This window comes from Geotrypetes seraphini, chromosome 7, assembly GCF_902459505.1.
Source record: "Geotrypetes seraphini chromosome 7, aGeoSer1.1, whole genome shotgun sequence".
In the NCBI taxonomy this organism is placed as follows: Eukaryota; Metazoa; Chordata; class Amphibia; order Gymnophiona; family Dermophiidae; genus Geotrypetes; species Geotrypetes seraphini.
Genome location: NC_047090.1, coordinates 21,744,980 through 21,767,263, shown reverse-complemented (window position 1 = coordinate 21,767,263; position 22,284 = coordinate 21,744,980). Strand labels below are relative to the sequence as shown.

The window sequence follows — 22,284 nt, the reverse complement described above, 5'->3', positions numbered from 1 at the left end:
CACAGCTGGGGCCTCGCGGAGCTCCGGTGCACCTGGAATGGGCAACATAGATGAGCTTATCCGCCGCATGCAGAGCGCCCTTCAGCAGCCGGAGGCTGTCCTGCTAGAGATGCCCCAAATGGGCGGAACGGAGGCAATTTCTTTGGGACTAGAAACCACATTAAAGCCCCGACATGAGGGCTCCGCCCCCACTCCCTCAGGTTACCAGCTCCCCGCGGGCGGGGGAGCTCTCCGAAGAGGGAGCTTGTCTTGCTCTGGAGGCCGGTGATAATAATAATAATAATAACTTTATTTTTCTATACCATCATAATCAGACGACTTCTAGGCGGTTCACATCGAAAGAAGGCTGGACATTCAGCGAATTACAAATGCATGAGGGGGAATGTTACAGAAGAAAAGGGTAGTAAGGGGAGGAAAAGTAAGAGGGGTTGTAAGGGGAGGGAAGTGTGTGTGTGTGTGGGGGGGGGGGGTTGTGTGGTCAGCCATGGTCAAGTGCGTGTCTAGTGTGATACCCAGAATTTTTATGGTTTTGGAAATCGGATATTCATGGTCGTTTATTTTTAGTGATGTTCTTGTTATTTTGTCATTGGGGCTTGCCAAGAAGACTTTTGTTTTCTCTGTGTTTAGTTTCAGTTTGAAGTTGGTGGTCCATTTTTCGATTTCTATAATAATGTGTGAGAGGTTGTCTATAATTTCAGTTGAGATGTCATTTAAGGGGATATCGTCTGCATATATGTAGTGCTTTAGTGAAGGGAGCATGGAGCCAGACTCTCTACATTTGCAAGAGAGTCTGGATGCGGGGACTGTGGAGTCAACTTCTGAAGGGGACGGTAAGACCCAGGAGAGTGTTCAACAAGGAGAACCATCAGCTGGAGAAGAATTTGCAGTCCATTTTCCTCATCTTCAAAAACCCCAGGAGGTAACATTAGATTCTATCTGGGACCTGGATGTTAATTTTCCAAAATTAATAAAGCCTCAATTTGCTCAAATAGAAGAGAAAATATAAGGTCAAGCTAAGGATATTTAGAACTTGAAATTGGAAACATTAGAGTCTAAAAAAGCAATTGTCAGCATTAACCAAGAGTTATCTAAGACCAAACAGCTTCATGAAACATTCATTAAAGACAATACCAATCTTGGGAGGAAGCTTGAGTCTTTGGAAAATTTCTCCCGCAGCAATAACTTAAGATTGATGAATTTCCCGAACGTCTCAATTATTACTCCTCGGAAGATGGACTGTCTGAGGAAGTGACACCACCATTCACACAAGTCTATTATCTCCCTAATAATCAGCAGAAACAGCATCAAGAGATTGCACAGGAAACTTTGGATGTGTCCACTTTATTGGAATCTTCAAACAGTGAAAGGGCAGTGCCTGTAACTTTATTATTAACAGTGGCTTTGGCCCCAGATAAAAACTGGCTATTGAGATTTTTCTTTAAAAATAAACAGAAACAATTTCTAGGAATGCAGATACAAATTGGGTTCTTGTACGGTGCACTTTTTGCTGTTATAGTTTTCCAGTGCTGTTTTTCTGGCTGATCTGTTTTTATGCTTCCTCTGCTCCTGGTTGTATGTTCCCTTTTCAATTGTTAATAAAGATAATTGAAAAAAAAAACCCAAAAAACAAACAAACCCAAATATACCCGGATCTCACCAGAGATACCCAGAGACGTTGTAAAGAATTTCTATTACTAAAACCAGGAGTGTTAACCTTAGGGGCAACCTTTTACTTACGCCACCCATGCAAATGTATAGTGTATTATTCTTCACAGGAATATGTGGGTTTTTTTTTAACCTTTCCAGTTGACAGCTTTCCTGTCGTTGTCACACCTGGAGAAAGAAAAAGATAAGACCTAACCATAGATAAGATGGATTTTTAGGGAACCCTGAGTTCAGTCTAGATCAGCCGTAGCATTCTTCTATGATATACTTCTTGTTATTAAAATCGCTCTTGTTCCATCTTGATCCTGTGTGGAGGACTTGAGTTAAAATTTAAGTAAACTTTATGTTATGGATTCAATTCTGATTAATATGGTTATGTACTACTGACTTTATATTCTTGATTTAATTTGACTAATACGGTTATGCCCTTTTGACTTAAATTTTACTTTCTGTACAAGTTTATACTTGATAAATAATTATAAAATGATAAATAAATTTTAAAAACCCAACAAAAACTAGTACAGAACAAAAGGAACAAATATTTTCCAATTCAGAATTCCTTGAAAAACTGACTTGAATGATGTCACTCGGGAGGGGGAATTAATCAAGGGGCGTTAACCATGTAAGTGTGTGCTAATGATTAGCACATGTTAAGATGCCCATTATATTCCTATGGGTGCCTTAGCATTTAGGGCATGCTAATCAGTGTCGCGTGCTAAATCAGTTAGCATCCCTTGATGATTCCCCCCCCCTTCAGTCATTAATGAATAAAAATGAACAGATAAAACAAATGCATTCTTTTTCATTTTCTGATAAGTGTACATTCTTTCAAAAGTGTACTACTTGCAAAGAGAGCACACATTTTTCTTGATGGTGTTCCCATTTGAATCATTGCACGTGCATGAACTATCACACATGTATGAATCACAATGAAAAACAATGTTCAGGCACATGCATTTGAGAAAAGAGTACACATTCTTTCCAAAAGTGTGCATCCCCTTTGCAAATAGTGCACATTCTTTTGAGAAAGCATGCATTCAATGGCTTTTCTTCCATGATGACAAAATGGCCGAAAAAAAACAACAAATCTTTTCTGCTCCAGTCCCACTTATCTCTCTCTCTTTTGTGGCTCTGTGTTCCCCAATGCTCTCTCTCTCTCTTTTGTTCTAAGATGAGACAGTTTAGGCAACACCCAAGAGACATGGGCCCAACTTGGATTCACTAGAGGTAGGTCTTGTCAGACAAATCTGATCAATTTCTTTGACTGGGTGACCAGAGAATTGGATAGAGAGAGTGCGCTAGATGTGTATTTAGATTTTAGCAAAGCCTTTGACAGTGTTTCACACAGATGTCTAATACATAAACCGAGTGCCATCGGGATGGGCTCCAAAGTGACAGGCGGGGTCAGGAACTGGTTGAGTGGAAAATGACAAAGGGGTAGTGGTCAATGGAGATTGCTCTGAGGAAAGGGATCTTCAAGGATCTTCAAAGTATGCTTCAAGGATCTATTCTTGGGCCTGTTTTTTTTTTTTTTTTACAGTTTTATAAGCGATATTGTTGAAGGGCTGTCTGATAAGATTTACCTCTTTGCAGATGATACCAAAATCTGCAATAGAGTAGACACCCCAGATGGTATGAATAACATGAAGAAAGACCTAGTGAAGACTGAAGAATGGTCTGAAATTTGGCAGGCAATGTTTTTGGGCTGCATAAACCCGAAGGAACAGTACAATTTAGGGGATGAAGAGCTTATGTGCACGACAGAAGAGCAGGACTTGGGTGTGATAGTATATGATGATCTTAAGGTGGCCAAACAGGTTGAAAACATAACATAACATAAGACTTTATTTATATACCGCAAAATGCCTTACGGTTCGATGTGATTACAAAATGTAAAAACAAGAAGAGAATTTAACAATAATAATATATAAAACCATTAGTATGAAGTAATGAGGCACATAGGATTTCCCTGTCTAAAGGTGATGGCAAAAGCTAGAAGGATGCTAGGGGTGCATAAGAAGATGTATGGCCAGTAGAAAAAAGGAGGAGGTATTGATGCCCCTGTATAAGACTCTGGTAATATTATGTACAATTCTGGAGATCGCACCTTCAAAAAGATATAAAAAAGATGGAGTCGGTCCAGAGGAAGGCTACTAACATGGTGAACATAAGAACATAAGAATTGCTGCTGCTGAGTCAGACCAGTAGTCCATCCTTCCCAGCAGTCTGCTCACGTGGTGGCCCTCTGATCAAAGACCAGCGCCCTAACTGAGACTAGCCCTACCAGCGTACATCCTTGTTCAGCAGGAACTTGTCTAACCTTGTCTTGAATCCCTGGAGGGTGTTTTTCCCCATGACAGACTCCGGAAGAGCGTTCCAGTTTTCCACCACTCTCTGGGTGAAGAAGAACTTCCTTATGTTCATACGGAATCTATCCCCTTTGAACTTTAGAGAGTGCCCTCTCGTTCTCCCTACCTTGGAGAGGGTGAACAATCTGTCCTTATCTACTAAGTCTATTCCCTTCAGTACCTTGAATGTTTAGATCATGTCCCCTCTCAATCTCCTCTGTTCGAGGGAGAAAAGGCCCAGTTTCTCTAATCTTTCACTGTACGGCAACTCCTCCAGCCCCTTAACCAACTTAGTTGCTCTTTTCTGGACCCTTTTGAGTAGTACCATGTCCTTCTTCATGTACGGCAACCAGTGGTGTACACAGTACTCCAGGTGAGGGTGCACCATGACCGAGTACAGCGGCATGATAACCTTCTCTGATCTGTTTATGATCCCCTTCTTTATTATTTCTAGCATTCTGTTCGCCCTTTTCGCCGCCGCTGCACATGCACGGACGGCTTCATCGATTTGTCGATCAGAACTCCCAAGTCCCTTTCCTGGGAGGTCTCTCCAAGTACCACCCCGGACATCCTGTATTCGTGCATGAGATTTTTGTTACCAACATGCATCACTTGTCCACGTTGAACCTCATCTACCATGTCGCAGCCCATTCCTCGAGCCTGATTATGTCATGTTGTAGATCTTCGCAATCCCCCTGCGTCTTCACTACTCTGAATAACTTCGTTTTGTCTGCAAATTTTATCACCTCGCTTGTCGTACCTACGTCCAGATCATTTATGAAGATGTTGAAGAGCACGGATCCAAGCACCGAGCCCTGCGGCACCCCACTGGTGATGCTCTTCCAGTACGAGTATTGTCCATTTACCCCCACTCTCTGTTTCCTCTGTGTGGTCTTCGTCATAAGTTATATGGGGAAAGACTTAAAAGGCTTAATTGACACCAATAATTAACAATTACCACCTCGTAATTGATGTAAATCGCACTTAATTGGTTGGTAGGCACTTAACTTGATAGGCGCTTATCCCTTTGAGGTAGGCATCTAGTCCAAGGAGCCTGCCAATAAGTAAGCATGGCTAGGGGGGCAGATCATGGGTGTGTTTTTCATCTAGGCACTTGTTTTGGACTTAGGCCCTCTTTTACTAAGGTGCGCTAACCAATTAGTGTTCGCTAATCGATTTAGCATGCGCTATACGCTAACACAGTGGCGTACCAAAGGGGGGGGCCGGGGGGAAGGTCCTCCCCGGGTGCACGCTCCAAGGGGGTGCACAGCCGGCCGGATATGGAACATCCCGCGCTGCTTCAAACGGCACTTCAGCGTGGCTGCCGTACTTAGAGCAGAGTCGGCAGCCACACTGAAGTGAAGAAGGTCCCGCGATGACTGGGAAGAAGTAAGTGATGTTGGGGGGGGGGGGGGTGGACCGGCAGCCGCAGTCATCGGGGGATCTTGCCGCAACTAACTGTGTCTGCCGGTTCAGCCCCCTCCGACGTCACTTACCTCTTCCATCCGAGCAGAAGCAGTCATCGTGGGACCTTTGGGATGCAGAAAGAAAGGAGGTCAGAGTGGTAGGGAATCATGCTGAAGGGTGACACAGGGGGGTCAGGGTGGTAGGGAATCATGCTGAAGGGTGACAAAGGGGGGTCAGGGTGGTATGGAATCATGCTGAAGGGAGAAAAAGGGGGGTCAGGGTGGTATGGATTCATGCTGAAGGGTGACAAAGGGGGCTCAGGGTGGTATGGAATCATGCTGAAGGGTGACAAAGGGGGTTAGGGTGGTATGGAATCATGCTGAAGGGTGAGAAAGGGGGTCAGGGTGGTATGGATGCGTGATGGAAGGAGAGAAAGGGGCAGATGCTGATGGAATTGCAGGGAAAGAGACATAAGGGGGAACGATGCTGCATGGAATTGGGTTGTAGGGAGCGAAAGGGGGCAGATGCTGATGGAAGTGGGGGAAAGAGAGAGAAGGGGCAGATGATGGAAGTGGGGAGAAGGGGCAAATGATGGAAGTGGGGAGAGAGAAGAGGGCAGATGATGGAAGGAGGGGGGAAAGAGAGAGAAGGGGCAGATGATGGAAGTTGAGAGAAGGAGAGAAAAGAGGGCAGATGATGGAAGTGGGGGGAAAGAGAGAGAAGGGGCAGATGATGGAAGTGGGGAGAGAGAAGAGGGCAGATGATGGAAGGAGGGGATAAATAAAAGGAGGGCATATGATGGGGGAAAAGGATTAAGTTAGGGAAATACTGGAGGGGCTGAGGGAAAGAGGTGGCAAGCTGTAGGTAGACAGTAAAAAAGGAAATTGATGAGAGGGTAGTAAGAATGTAATCTAGATGGATGCAGAAAATAAATTGAAAAGGAAAATGAGGTAAGAAAGGGATTGCAGAAGAGAGGTGTGGGAGAGGGAAGAAGAGGCGAGAGATGCCAGACCAATGGGGGTGAAAGGAGAAATGGAAGGGGGAGGCATACAGTTTCTGGAAGGGGCATCGAAGGAGAGAAGATGCCATATAGGGGCAGAGAGATGGCAGACAGTGGATGGAAGGAAGAGAGTAACAAGAAGATGAGGAAAGTAGAAACCAGAGAAGACAAAGGTAGAAAAAAATTTTCTATTTATTTATTGCTTTAGGAGACATGTGTCACTGTTTCTGTGGTGTTGCATTGTATGCAGAATCCAGCTTCTTGCTGGTTCAATTTAACCTTTGTCTTTGTAATTCTATTTTATCCCCCCTTTTACAAAACTGTAGAGCGTTTTTTAGTGCCAGCCTTGGTGGTAGCAGCTCTGATGCCCAGAATTCTATGAGCGTCAGAGCTGTTACCACCATGGCTAAAATCCACACATTAGTTTTGTAAAAGGGGGAGGGGTTAGTTTGTGATGACATGCTCCATACTAGGCAAAGGTGTTTTATGTGTTCTGTGTGTTCGAAAGACATGGTTGTCTGTTAGGATTGATGGTGTAGGATTGATCTGTGCTGGTCTGGCTTTAGTTTTACAATGGGTGTATTGATGTACTGCTCACTGCAATATGTAAGATGCTGCCTTTTCCTAGGTACTCATGTGTGGCGTGTGGCTTGTTACTAAAAATCATGTTTTTCATACAGATGGGGGGGAGTGCCAAAAAATGATGGGCCCCGGGTGTCACATATGCTAGGTATGCCACTGCGCTAACACGTGCATGTTAGTCTATGGACATGTTAGTGTTTAAGGCACGCTAATTGGTTAGCGCACCTTAGTAAAAGAGGGGGTTAGTGCACTCATTGAGGCCAAGAAACCCCTGGCATAAATAGGGCGCACTTAAGGTTAGGATGCCTAAGTCGACTTTAGGCACTGCTAGGCATGATTCTATAAAGCGTGCCTAACTTTTATAGAATCACATTTAAGCACCACATTACTTGGCATCTAAGTTTTAGGCACCATTTATAGATTCTGGCCCTAACTGCTTAAAATAGCATAGTAAAAGGGCTCCTGTGTACAGTTTTGTGTTTAGAAAATTCATTTTTTTTTTTTTTGCAAGTAATATAACATGCTGCTGTGCTTTCTTTTTCATAATTTTGAAATTGTACTTTTGCATTAAGCCAGCAATTTTATTTTCCTGTTGGGTAACTGAATTATCCTGATGGGAGACAGCATGTCAGAAACAAATAAGCAATGCTCATTCACCTATTGTGCACTTTTACAATTCAAACTCTTCAGGGGCATGGATACACTTATGTACATCTTAACAAACAGTAATTATCATCTGGCCAAAGGAAAAGCCCAAACGAATGTTAAGCTGCATTATCGTTTGGCTTCTGACATGAGCTGATAATCAGATTTTCGTGCTTAAACCCTTGGTCCTTGAACAATGCTACCCACTGTCTGTGCTTCCTGATATTGCTCTTAATTAGAAAGCAGAAACACAAATCTGAATTATTTCAAAATGTAGCTTTCATAGTCAGTAGTTTGCAGAACTTCCTGGTTTGTTTCTCAATAAAATTATCATTTTCAGGCCTATATTCTGAAATCCGAACTAAAGCATTTAGGTTTTTCTGACCTGGCTGAAAATAAAGGAAACAAACAAAAAAAAAGAGGTGTGCATTACTAGCACTGCTCCCGATGCTCAGAGGAACTCTATGAGCGTCGGGAGCAGTGCGGAGCATTCAGCGCGACTCCCTGCGCTAATAACCGCTATGGCGGTTTAGAAAAAGGGGAAGGGGGGGAGTATATGAGTAAGCTGTTGTGATGTTCAATCATGGAGAGCAGCATATGAATGTTGAATTTTTTAAAAATTGAGAGATGAAATAGGTTTCATGGATGATTTTTCATACAAAAGATAACTACACCTCAGTGAAACATTGAAATAAAGAAACAGAGAACATGAGGTACAGAGAAGGGCGATGACAATGATAAAAGGGATAGGACAACTTCACTATGAGGAAAGACTAAAGCAGCTAGGGCTCTTCAGCTTGGAGAAGAGATGGCTCAGGGGTGATAAGATAGAGGTCTATAAAATACTGAGTGGAAAGTTAAGGGTAGATGTGAATCACTTGTTTACTCTTTCCAAAAATGCTAGGACTAGAGGGCATGATACTAAGTAGTAGATTTAAAACAAACTGAATAAAATATTAAACTCTGGAATTCGTTGATGGAGAATGAGGTGAAATCAGTTAGCTTTTCAGGGTTTAAAAATGGTTTGGATAAATTCCTAAAAGGGAAGTCCATAAGCCTTTATTGAGATGACTTGGGGAAATCCACTGCTTATTCCTTGGATAAGTAGCATAAAATCTGTTTTATTACTTGGGATCTAGCTAGGTACTTGGGACTTGGGTTGGCCAGTGTTGGAAACAGGATACTTGGCTTGATGGACTTGGTCAATCCCAGTATGGCAATTCTTATGTTCTTATGATTTCAGAAAAAGATTCACTAAGGACACCAATTCAGTCCTAACCACTTTGCGACCCGATTGTCCTCCGACCCGATTCACTAACCTCTGTGTCGATCCTGTCCGCACCCGATCCGATCTGCGCATGCAAATGAGGGAAATGGCATGCAAATGTAGAAAGGCAGCGATTCACTAAAAAATTTAAGAAAAACCGATTGTGTTTGCTGATCAAAAAAAAAGTGACTCCTGAAGATCAGTCGCTTCTATCCTTGCTGACTCTCCTGCGATTTAAAACCGCTGGCTAGCAATGCTTTTAGCAGAATATATATAAAAGGAATTTTTCCTTTTTTATATATTCTGCAAAACACATTGCGAGCCCGTGGTTTTAACCCGACAGTGCCCCCCTCCCCAAACCAAAAAATTCCCCCCACACCGAAATCCGCCACCTTAGTCACTGCCATCGGGCCCAACGCTGCCCACCCCCTCCCCGCGTGCGCCCCCACACACAAACGAATATATGGCAGGAGGGATTCCAACTCCCTCCTGCAATTACAAACCCACTATTGTCGTCGTAGGCCTGGAGCAAGAGGGACTGAGCACCCCTCCTGCTCCCAACTGTTTAAAGGTACGGGCCCGACTGGGAACCAGGAGCGGATGTCCCTTGGGTGGCAGGAAGGAGTCGGCATCCCTCCTGCCGTTTGTTTTTGGGGGTGGGGGAAGTCAGGAGTAGTAGAAGATGGCAGGAGGAAGTGGCAGAAGAAAGGTCCTGTGTCAACCAGAGAGGCAGTCTTTAGTGTTGTCTCTGTGGAGCTGTAGAGGACCCTGTGGGCGGCTAAGTAGTTAAGCATGAGTGTATGTTGGGGGGGGGGGAGGTGGCATCATGGTCCTCCTGCCCAGGGCCCACCGAGTCCTAGCTACACCACTGCAACTAACCTTATATGAAGTCGATTATTTTATCCCTTCAAAAACTGCCCAAACGTCTGCTTTGCTCTGACAAGTGAGGTGATTTTTTTTTTTTTTAAACCAATCTACTGTTTTGAATTCTGACCAAATAAAGCAAATAGAAAAGAGTTTCTATCATAAAACAAATCTTATTGTTTTTCAGTGGCCGGCCTAATGTAATCATACATATGATACTTTTCTTAAACTCCACACATGCATGCAGATATTGCTTTTAGGTTTGGAGACTTTTGAAGTTGTGCTTAAGTATAGGTTTTATATTGCCGGGAAAGAAAGAAACTCTCGGCAGTGCTACTGTACTTATTAAAGTGCACAAGAAAACCAGTGCAGTCTTGGCAAACAAACAATTGAAAAGTACAGGTGCAGGGAGTGTGCAAAGGCTCAAAGTAAACACTAGGGGTTTCTTTTTTTGTTCATATAAAGCAAAGTACCTTTCATTTGTAAAAATTTATTATTTTTAAATATTTACAATCCGCAGCCTCATTGCACATAACGCCACTTTGTATTATTTCAGGACAAAGGGGATGGCTTGTGGTAACAAGCAGATGCTTGTGGGGACCACGTGCCTTGAGGTGTGCTATCAATCAAGAAAACCAATATTTACTGTTCTAGTATCTTTGCGGTGTAAGGCTCTGCTTTGGCTTTATTACTTTTGAAGTGTGATTGGAAGGAACAAATCCTTTGTGCTGACACACAGCCTTTGAGGGAGAATGGTTTGTTCCAGCATAAGCTGGGTTATGATATAAAGACAGGAATAGATGAAGTCTTAAGGACCAATATAATAAAGTGTGTGAAGCCCAGTACGTTTATTTATTTTATCATTTAGCATCCGTTTTGGTGAGTTAAAATATTTACTTATTTAATACAGACCCCAATATTTAGTGGAACTTAGCTAAGTTTCCAAGTTTCTTAAAATTTTGATATACTGCCTTATCGAAATTCAAAGCGGTTGTACAGAAATTAAAATGATAAAAATACAGTACGGCCATGAAACAAAGACAAACGAATATACTGGACATACTGGAACGAGAGGAGATGGGGAGGAATTACAATGTTTGGATAGAAAGGAACAATTAACGGGAAAAACGCAAGGAGGGGGAAACACAATATAAAGGCCAGTATGGCTGAGCTAACATGAAATTAAAACATCCTTAAAAGAATGGTCAGACCTCAAAAGCATCCATGAAAATAAATGTTTTTAAACTGGATTTAAATTTATCTAGTGATGTAATCTCTCTTAAATAGCTAGGAACTGAATTCCAATGTGAGGGAGCCGTAACTGAAAAGATATTGGATCTCATGGTATTGATATGCCTTAACGAGGGAATTGACAGCAGATTTTGATTTGAAGAGTGGAGGGAACGCTGAGAGGAATGCGGAAACAGGAGTCTGTTTATAAATTCGGACTGACCTGCGAATCTAGTTTTAAATATCAACAATATAATCTTATAGGTGATTCGGTGTTCGATGGGAAGCCAGTGTGCTTTGACTAAGAGTGGGATGACATGATCAAATTTACTAGTATTGAAAATGATTTTTATTGCAATATTTTGGACAATTTGGAAGAGCCTAATTTCTTTTTTGGTAATACCTTTGTATAGAGCACTGCTATAGTCCAGACATGAGATGACTAATGAATGAATAAGAGTATTCAAGGAAAAATGGTCGAGCAACTTGGCGAGTGAACGAATCATATAAAGTCTGTAATAACATTTCCTAACCACAGAACTAGTTTGATCGTGAAAACAAAGTTTCCCATCAAAGATAACCCCCAGTAATTTAATAGAGTGAACAGTCTGGATTGGGATGGATTTAAGTTCCACTGGAGAGGATAATGTTAAGCCGGCTGGCTAGGAATGACTCATTTGTCTAGCTAAGGGGTCCTTTTCCTAAGGTGCACTAGCCATTTTAGAGTACACTAAAAATTAGCTTGCGCTAAATGCTAACGCATGCCAATGTGTTCATTATATCCTATGGATGCGTTGGCGTGTTAGCATTTAGTGCGCGCTAAATCGGCTACCGCACCTTAGTAAAAGGACTACTAAGTCTCACTAAATATTGGGGGGCTTTGTACTACATAAGTAGATATTTTGTCCCATTAGTGGGAGGTAGCTGAATATAAAAGCAGGTCTATCTTCATCTGTTAGCTTTAGCCTGGCAGCCATTGAAAATAGGCTTGGCTGGCTAAGTGCAAGCCGCTGAACTTTGACCCAGATATTCAATGCTGGTAGCTGGATATAGCCCCGGCATTGGATATCCAGGGTTGCCCCCGATTGCGGGAGGTAATTGGATTTCCTTCTGTGGTTTCAATATTGGGCTCAGAGGTCAATATTCAATAAACCACAGGATGGGTAAGATAATTAGCTAATTTTAGCTGAATGGCTTTAGATGGTTTATGGCTTATTAGCTTGATATATTGCACCTCATGTAAAAGACAACAGAATGGTTCACAATTTCAAAACAAGTAATTAAAATCAGAGAATGCTGATATTTGACAGGAAAAGGTATAGAACACGCGTGTATCAAAGTTAGCAATAATGACAACAGAAGACTGATAGAAAAAACAAAGGAGACCTAGAGATTCCCTGGGGGGGTTAGTGGATCCTCGGAGGAACAGCCACGTCCATGTGCAGGTTGAAAGACTTCTCAAATATGTGGGTCTTCAAACAGAACCTAAATCTAGAGTGAGATGGCTCTAATTGTATGTCTTGAGGAAGGGGATTCCAAAAGAAAGAAACTATAAAAGAAAAAAAACACTTTGTTTTTAGTTAGTTGATGATGAACTTCACATGTGATGGAATCCAAAGACATAGATCAGGGCTGCCCAAGTCTGATTCTCAAGATCTAGTGGCAGGCCAGGTTTTCAGGATATCCACAATGAACATGCATGAGAGAGATTTGCATACCAAGAAGGCAGTGCAGGCAAATCTCTCTCATGCATATTCATTGTGGATATCCTGAAAACCTGGCCTGCCAGTAGATCTTGAGGACCGGACTTGGGCAGCCCTGACGTAGATCATCAAGGGAATGAAGAATTCTAGATGGAGAGTAGTGCTTTATTGATAATAACAGATCGGATGGAGTGTCAGAGCAAAGAAGTTTTTATGTCAATGTAAGAATCTTAAAATGATCATGTGAAGCAATAGGTAACCAGTGATGTTGAATGAGCGAGTGATCCATTCAGAGTGATTGGCCTTGTTGAGAATACGAGCGACAGTGCTTTGAACAGTCTGAAGAGGGCGAAGAATGTATTGAGGGAAGACCTAGTAGATAGTATTGCAGCAATCTAACTGGAACATCATAAACGAATAGAGAATAGTTTTTTGAGAAGCAGAATCAAGAAAAGAAAGAAAAATTCTAAATTTAACCACATAGGTCAAAGTTATACCAATTAAACTTTGTGCAAATGGATTTCCCCACCTAAACCTATGCAGTGGAGGATAATTCTATAAAGGGGAGCCTGATTGGATCCTATTCTTTAAAGGAAAGTAGGAACATATTTTTCTCTATAGAATACTAAAGCATGTATGTAGTTAGACACATGGGAAGAGTGGCCTAGTGGCTAGAGCTGCTGCCTTAGCACCCTAAGGTTGCAGGTTTATTCCAGTACTGCTACTTGTAACCCAGGGCAAATCACTTAACCTTCCATTGCCCCAGATAAAATAGACTGTGAGCCCACTGGGACAGATAGGGAAAATGCTTAGAGTACCTGATTGCTAATAAATGTATTGTACACTACTGTGATATCCATGGAGGAAAGGTGGTATATCAAATAAAACGATAATCATAGAGCTGGTGTAAATGGCTTTTGCAAAATGCTGGAGATAAGCATGCAACTTACCCCCTCTTTTACGAAACTGCGATAGCAGTTTCTAGCGTGGGGAGCCGCGCTAAATGGCCTGCGCTGCTCCCGATGCTCACAGGAACTCAATGAGTGTCGGGAGCAGTGCGGGCCATTCAGCGCAGCTCCCTGCGCTAGAAACTGCTATCGCAGTTTCGTAAAAGGAGGCCTTAGTATTTTATAAGTTATATGCATAAGTATGTTGTGCTTTACCCATGCACCCAGTGGTGTAGTAAGGGGGGTGAGCTGACCCGGGTACCATCTTGGTGAGGGCGCAGGCACTAATCTCTCCACCCCTCCCACTCCTTCCCCGACCCCCAATGTTGCGTGTGCTGCTTCCCTTTCCCCGTACCTCTGTAATGTTCCTTGCACAAGCAGCAACCCCCAAGCTGCAGTCGTGCCAGCGTCAGCTCTTCCTCTGAAATCACTTTCTGGACCCACGCCTTGGAAGTAACGGCAGAGGAAGAGCCGACACTGGAGCGACAGCAGCTTGGGGGTTGCTACTTGCTCCAGGAACATTACAGAGGTACGGGAGAAGGGAAGCAGGAGGGGGCAGGGAAGGAGCATATGGAGGGGGGGGGGCACCCACCCCGGACGCCTCTCACCCTTGCTACAATACTGCATGCACCACCTAGATGCTGCTCATATATTCACCCAACTGTAAAATATGCTATATGGAAGATATATATGTATAATTGAATGTTTTGCATTTTAAATGTGTATGTGCCCAAAATTTGCAGTTACCATGACTTAAATAAAGTGTGCATTCATAGACTCGGTGAGCTTCTCTGGTTTCTTTTTTTCTGTATGTGTGATTTTACTTTGGGGTTTATGCCCTAGTCACTGTCTCCTTGTATCGTTTTTATCTTGCATGCAGTTACAACTTTTTAATTTGGCACCAAGTTAAAAAAAAACCTCTATTGCCAGCTAATTCTTATTATTTTTTGAATATAATGTGTCTTTACCAAAGTCAGACCCCACTAATTCTCTATGCATGATAATTTGCTTGGCAACAAACTGGGACTAAGCCATATGGTCAAAATGGTGTGTATGGCAAGGCCACAAGAGGATAATTCTATCAGCTCTCAGTAATGTAGTATAATGGCCTATTCATTCAAAAGGATATTGTATAGCTCAGGGGTGCCCACACTTTTTTGGCTCGTGAGCTACTTTTAAAATGACCAAGTCAAAATGATCTACCAACAATAAAATTTTAAAAAAACACAACGCACACTGTACCCATAGAATTGTTAATTATCATTCCTATTCCGGGGTTTTTTCAAAGAGGTCAAAACAGATGACTCTATGCACTGTCACCTCAGTAACAACCATACAAAAATAGACAAATACCCACCCCCCCCTCCCTTTTTACTAAACCACAATAGCAGTTTTTAGCGCAGGGAGCTGCGTTGAATGCCCAGTGCTGCTCTTGACGCTCATAGGCTCCCTGCGCTAAAAAACACTATTGCAGTTTAGTAAAAGGGAGGGGGTGGGTATTTGTCTATTTTTGTATGGTTTTTACTGAGGTGACAGTGCATAGAGTCATCTGCTTTGACCTCTTTGAAAAAACCCCAGAATAGGAATGATAATTAACAATTCTATGGGTACAGTGTGCGTTGTGTTTTTTTAAAAATTTTATTGTAAAATATAGACAGCAGATATAAATTCAGACACATTTTGATCACTAAATTTAAAATAAAATCATTTTTCCTACCTTGTCTGGTGATTTCATGAGTCTCTGGTTGCACTTTCTTCTTCTGACTGTGCATCCAATCTTTCTTTCAGCCTCCTCCACACCTCATTCCCTCCCCCAACTTTTTCTTCCTCTCTCCCTGACCTTTCTTTATTTCTCTCTTCATGCCCCCTTTCTTTTTTTCTGTTTCTCTTCTTTCCTTCTATCTCCCTGCCTGCCCCCTTTCTTTCTTTCTCCCTGCCCTTCCCCAAGCCACTGCCACTGCCGCTGCCATCGGGGAACAGGACCCAAACCACCACCAATGGATAACAGGCCCCAAAGCCGACGCCGACGCCGCCCTATGCTCTCCCTGCTTCGGGCTGACCAGCATTCCTCTCCCCGACGTCAATTCTGCTGTCGGAGAGGAAGTTCCGCCCAGCCAGGCAGCGATTGGCTGGCCCAAACTTCCTCTCCGATGGCAGAATTGACGTCGGGGAGAGGAAGACTGATTGGCCCGATAGATCGCCAAGGCAAAGTGAGTCCTGGATGATCGACTCACTTTGCCTTGGTGAGCTACCGGTCGATTGCGATCGACCTATTGGGCACCCCTGGTATAGCTCTTGAATAATTTTTACTTTCATAAGAAATATAGCCTCAAAACCTAAAAGGGAAAAAAATTATCAGGATTTGCATTTTTTCAGTGCAGTGTATCATTCAAAGAAACATATTTAATTTTGAAAAATAATGATTTTTTTTTTTTTTACTTACATTAAAAATTACCACAGTAGTGACTAACCTGCAGTAGCTCAGTACTACAGGTTAGCTACTCTCTCACAAGCAGCATTATTCCACTGTCCTGGGAGCACTGGGTCATGAAACCCAGTAGTTCCCCCCCCAACCAAATCTGATCCCTATCCTGAAGCCCCCCTCAATTGAATCCCACCACCTGGAAGTCTTCACCCAGAAGCTCTCCCTCTCTCCAGTAGGCCCCTCCCCCTAGGCCTGCCTCACACTAGATTGCCTTGGTTGCCTCGATTGGGAGGGCAAATTGGCACCTATTTTTAGACCTACATTCTAAGGACGCATAGGTGCCTATGGCTTTTATTTTAGAAGTACTATTCATGATTTACACATGTAAATACAGTACCTGCATTTAGATGTGCATATCAAATAAAAATTGAAAGCCAATTTTAGATACAGTGGTGTAGTAAAGGGGGGGGGGTCACCTTGGGCTCCATCTTGGTGGGGGAACCAGCACCCATCCTCTCTGCCCTCCCCCACTCCATCCCGGCTCCCCCCACTACCGCGTGTGCATGCTGCTTCCCTTCCCCGTACCTCTTTAATGTTTGCAGTGTGCGCAGCAACCCCAACCTGCTGCTTGTGCCAGTGTCGAATCTTCCTCTGACATCACTTCCTGAACCCATGCCTAAGAAGTGACATCAGAGGTGCGAGCAGTGCCTAGGAAGTGATGTCAGCTGGTGCGAGCAGCAAGTTGGGGTTGAGAGGAGCCGGCTTCACTACTGTTTGGCTGTAAGAAGCGAGGAGACATCTGGATACTGCATTGATCCCCTGAAGTAGCCTTTTCAGGCGAAACAGAAAGCCTTTTCTGTCGGGACTAGGAATTTAAAGCCTCTTTTGAAGTTCTACACCTTCAGATGAGTGTATTTTTCCTTGATTGTGACTTTTTGCTCCACGCCTTTACAACTGTTTACATAAGTGAAAATGAGCTGTAGCCCTCGCTATTAATTTAGTTAAGTTTGGGATTCTGGTCACCATGTTTTCGGACACGAATAATGCATTGAATTTTGCACACATTGCTGTTACTACAAAAAGCTTCTAAAAAATTTTTGATTCTGTATGAATGGAAGTGATTGATTCATTTATTGATTTACATGTATACGGAGTTTTTTTATAAACCCGTGATGATGTGCTTAGGTCTGGGTACTTGTGTAGTCCCAGCCTTCCACAATTGAGGTTTATTTTTCTCCGTTATATTATGATTTCTCATACAGTGTATGTTATGTCAGCAATTTGTGTTTATGTGGCCTGAATGATTCCTGCTATTAACTATTATCTACAATACGTGTTTGACACATATTTATTAGCCATTACGATTGTATTCCAGAAAACTGCCAGTTGTACAACTTTGATAAAGGAAATCTGAAACAAGAGATTTCAAAGTTGATGTCCGAAATACAACCTACGCTATGCAGATGATACAACACTCATCACCTAACAAAACTGGCAAAATTAATCATTTAATATTTATATCCAGCCGTAAATTCGATGCTTCTTCTACTACATAAGGTCTGGATTAGGTATTATTCTTCGCTAAATATCCATTATCTTAAAGGACGCCTCAGCCCCACCACTCCACCGCTGTAATAATTTGCTACCGCGGGAAGGATTATGTGGTGCTTCATCATTGGCTGCCCATTTTGTTATAGTTTATGGAATGTTTCAAAATATTCAAGTGTTTCTTCAATCAAAAATTGTTATTAAATATCTTAAATGCATAAGAACATAAATAGTACTTATCTCAGCCAAACCTGGGAGTCAGACCCGACATGTTTCGCACTAAAAAAGTGCTGTATCAAGGGTCTCCCAAGGTTGCCGCCGTCATCTGACTCCAGCTGTATTGTGATCTTTCTTTGTGAGACGCTTTACAGGAGTTGGCGATTCTCGGCACATTGGACCTTTTGGTTTGTGATTTTTTATTCCATATTTTTTGTGGCATATTTTTCAAACCTTTTTGCATATTGGACTCCTGACGAAGGTTTGTCCGAAACACGGACCGTGTCAGGTCCCATGTTTGAGAAAAAGGTTTTTATAAATTTATATTTGTCACAATAAATTCTGCCTGCATCTTGTACACATCTGCAGTTGGTTTTTGTTTGTTCCTGGTTGGTTTTTTCTGCAGATAAGGTTGGACCTCTCCTTCCTTTTTTGTTGCTCGATATTTTAGACATCGACAATTGTATATTGATTGTTTTCATTGCACATAATTAGTGCTGACACATGCATTTATGTATGTATTTTAGAAAAAAGCTTCATCTTGGGATATCCTTTTCTGAAATATTATTGGAACCTGACATGTCCCAGCCTGGACATCTGAATTCTGATTTCCACTTTCCATCTGGGACTACACATGTCTTTATAAAATTGTCCCACAAAATCAGCCAAAATCATGGTGAAAATAAAGCGCAGAGAACAGTGTACAATTTATGTGTATATTTTAGAAATAACACAGGTAAACTGTGACTCCACCTGTATTTTGCCTAAATTCATTTTTATGTGGGGTAATTTTATAAGCAGATTTTTTACACACTTATACTGGTGTGCTATATATGAACACCAGGTGGTTTTGCCAAAACACATTGTGTGTCGAGTCCAGGGCCCGCCAGATGTTTTTATGATTGATCGGTTGTTTTATACATGTACTGCACTATTAGTTGCTATTAAAGTGGGTTTAGAAGACCAGGTCTGTTCTGCTCTCTTCTATTGGATCGTATATGAACAAAAACCTTTATAAAATGACCCCTAAAATCTGGTTGAATTCGTTCTTGAGATAGCACTCATCACCAGGGCTTAAGCCCTAGCTACTATCACTCACATATTGTTCTTAAGTTCTTATCTATTAAATTGTCATTAAAATATACACAGCATCTACATCTACATATTACATTAACTCATCTGTTGCTTGGGTAACTGTTTTACTTAGAACCATCTTAGAATGTTTTGGTGTAAGACCATGGTTTGCTTTGGAGGAAAAAGTGGTTTACTGGTTAGAACAATAACATTGATTCATGAAAGTACTTTGGGCATAAGCTGAAGACTCTGCTTGTGACCTTGGACAAGTTACTGTATTTCACACCATTATCTACCCCTGGATATTCCAAGGAATGTAAATTAAATCCAATGATGTGAACCTGAATCTGTTTATACTGTGATATTGTTGAGGAATCAGGGCAGCCTTAATCAAAATCCTTATCTTCTTTATTGTAATTTCTCAATTGAAAGTATAACTGTTAGATCAATATATTTATCTTCTTGTTTCGTTTTTGCTGCAAACAAAAAGATGCACATGAATATTTAGAATTCAGATTATGAAAGAAGAAAAATAATGATCTAATAAAGGACCAGTATTTTGTTCCCTAGTGGAGAAAAACTATTTTAATGTAACTGCGTATAGTCTAAACCTTTATCAATATAAGGATGAGTCTGACAGTTGTGTATACTGTGTTGTACATTCTTCATACAGAATGATCATGCTTGTGTGAGGTCTCCATTAACATGTGCTAGATTTATTGCACATATGAAGACTTCGCCTAATCTAATTACTACCAAACCTCCCCGGCCTGTCAAGCAACAGAATCACTTCAAGGATGCGCCCTCCACCTTAAGGAATTCTTGGAACACTTCAGGTAATGCATGAAGGAGTTAATTTTACTATGGATTTGTGGCAAGTATGCATGTAAAAACAGATGTGTTTTGAGTGTTGGGCATTCAATGTTATTCTATAATGTAGATCACACATACATATAGTGCATCATGCAGAGAAATATCTGCCTGATAGTCAGTGCTATTTAGCCGGCCAGGGGCAGCTCCTGGCTGGCTAAATAGCACTAAGCCGGCTAACCGCTGATATTAAGTAGGAGATAGCCAGCTATCTCCCATTGAAAATTACAGTCAACAGCTTTGTCACATGATATAACTAGTCAGCACCAATATTCATTGGCCACTATAATTTAGCTGGCCAGCCAATGAATATTGACTTGGTTGGCTATGTCAAATGCAACTGAACTTAGACTGGAAATTCAATGCCACTGACTGCAGGAGGTAGCCAGGCTACTTCCCACAGTCTAAATATCAGCCCCAATGTACCTACAAAAGAGGTGTGTTTTTTTGTTATGGAGAGTAGCGCATAAATACTATCCTGATATTGAGCAGTACTTAGCTGGTTGGGAATGGTCCTGGCTGGCTAAGTACCACTTAACATGTTATCCACTGATATTACTCTTGGTGGAATTCTGTGCAAAACAATTCAAAATTCTGCAAGTTTGTTTGGCAACATTTAAACAATATTTTTGCCAATTATTATCCAGAATTTCGAATTTCAATGCAATTCAGTATTTTCATTAAATTATACTAAAGAAAGAGCTTTCAAGTGTTTCTCACTTATTGACTTTTTTCTTGCAGCATACCTTTGTAAAAGCCCACCTTAGTGAAGTTTGGCTGGTTTATTTTCATAGTACTTCACTTTGCCTTTATGTTGTTGAAAACCATTTTTAGAAGCTGATATATTTCAATAAATTCAGAATTTAAAAAACTTTTTTTCTTTTGTTGGCTGAGCAGTTTATTTTCCCATTCATTTAGGTCCCAGAGTCCCGTTTTCTGCTTTTCTCATGCTATCTCCTTCTTTCTCTTGAGCCAGCATCTCTAACCCTGCCCACCCCCCTCCGAGCCAGTGTCTCTCTCCCTATTCATCTGTAGCCAGCAATCTGTCTTCTCCCTATTCTTTCTGAGCCAGCATCTTTCTCACCCCTGCCCCCCCAAGCCAACATCTCTATCTCACCCTTGTTCTCCCCTCTCCAGCCAACGTCTCTCACTCTCTCTCCCCATCCTCCCCAGCCAACACTCTCTCCTCTGTTCCCAATCCAGCATTTGAAGTACCTCAGTGATGTTTCCAATCAGCAACCCGGCCACTAGCTCTGCAGACTTCCCTCTACTGTGGTCCTGCCTGAAGAAAGAGGACGTGACATCATCAAGGGTGGGACCGCGGTAGAGGGAAGCCTGTAGAGCCCACGCAGGCTGACTGAAAATGTCACAGCAGTGATTCGGGCCACAGAGAAGAAGTTCCGAAGTGATTCTGGGCCAGAAAGAGGACCTGCCAATACAATTCTGAGCCACAGCAGAGATTCTGTGCAGAAAACAGGTATTCTGTGTGCCTGGGGAATTCTGCACAAATTCTGCATTGTGCAGTTGCACAGAATTCCACCAGGAGTATGATATTCAGCAGAAGACAGCTGGCTATCTTCCACTGAATATCTGGCTTACTAAATTAGCTGGTGACTGGCTTTGTCATGTGACATAGCCAGTCACCACCAATATTCAGTGGTTGTCCGGCTAAGATTAGCGGCTAGAGAGACCCACCTAAAAAACAGGCCTATCCTTTTCTGCTTTATATTAGCTGGCAAAGCTAAGTTGCTGTATATTGGCTTGGCTGGCTATGAGTCTGAGGCAGTGAACTTTACGCTGGAAATTCAATGCCGGTGGCTGGATATAGCTCCAGTATTTTGGGATCACCGCCTACTACAGGATATAGCTGGGCTACCTCCTGCATCTCAATATCAGGGGCTATCTATTTTAAAACATCATTCAGTGTCTACATCATTATAAGTTAAGATCTACTTTAATACATGCTATAATAATGTCTAAATGGAGCAATATGTCTTTTGGGACCTGTTTCATGGAGAAGGGATCAGTGCAAGACATTTGCTTCAGAGTTTGTGATTAGATAGTGTTTATCTTTATATTTCATTGTCCTCTGTTGCCTTTTAACCTACATTGGAATCCCAAACTACTTTGTCACTCTCTCTTCTGTTCTCACTCTATTTTATTTTGCAATGTGCCAATTGGCGGACTTGTAATGCTATATTTTGACATTGTTTCAGATAATTGATTGAACCATGTCAACGAAAAGTGTGGAATTTTCAAATGTGGAACTCTGAGCCGTCATGAAGTTCCTATTCTGCAAATGCCCCTCATACTCCACAGTGAAGTGGTGTGCAAACTTTCAGGGTGGAGATTTCGAGATTGAAGATGCAGCAAGGTCTGGGAGGCCTCAAATGTTGTCAACTCCAAGTTTCCAAGTTTATTATATAATTTGATTAATCGCCTATTCCAAGTTCTAGGCGATGTACAATTTCTTAAATAATCAAATATGGGTAA

At 41.9% G+C, this 22,284-nt stretch overlaps 1 protein-coding gene across 3 annotated transcripts in view; it reads left to right on the top strand.

Annotated features, from left to right (window-relative positions):
- LOC117363311 overlaps window positions 1-22,284 on the top strand; it is a 393,068-nt gene that overhangs the window by 138,406 nt on the left and 232,378 nt on the right. For all 3 annotated transcript variants that reach the window (XM_033950808.1, XM_033950807.1, XM_033950806.1), the window contains exon 3: window positions 19,595-19,757. In XM_033950808.1, the coding sequence (XP_033806699.1) occupies window positions 19,649-19,757 (109 nt within the window). In that variant the 5' untranslated portion in view covers window positions 19,595-19,648. The remainder of the gene's footprint in view (window positions 1-19,594; window positions 19,758-22,284) is intronic.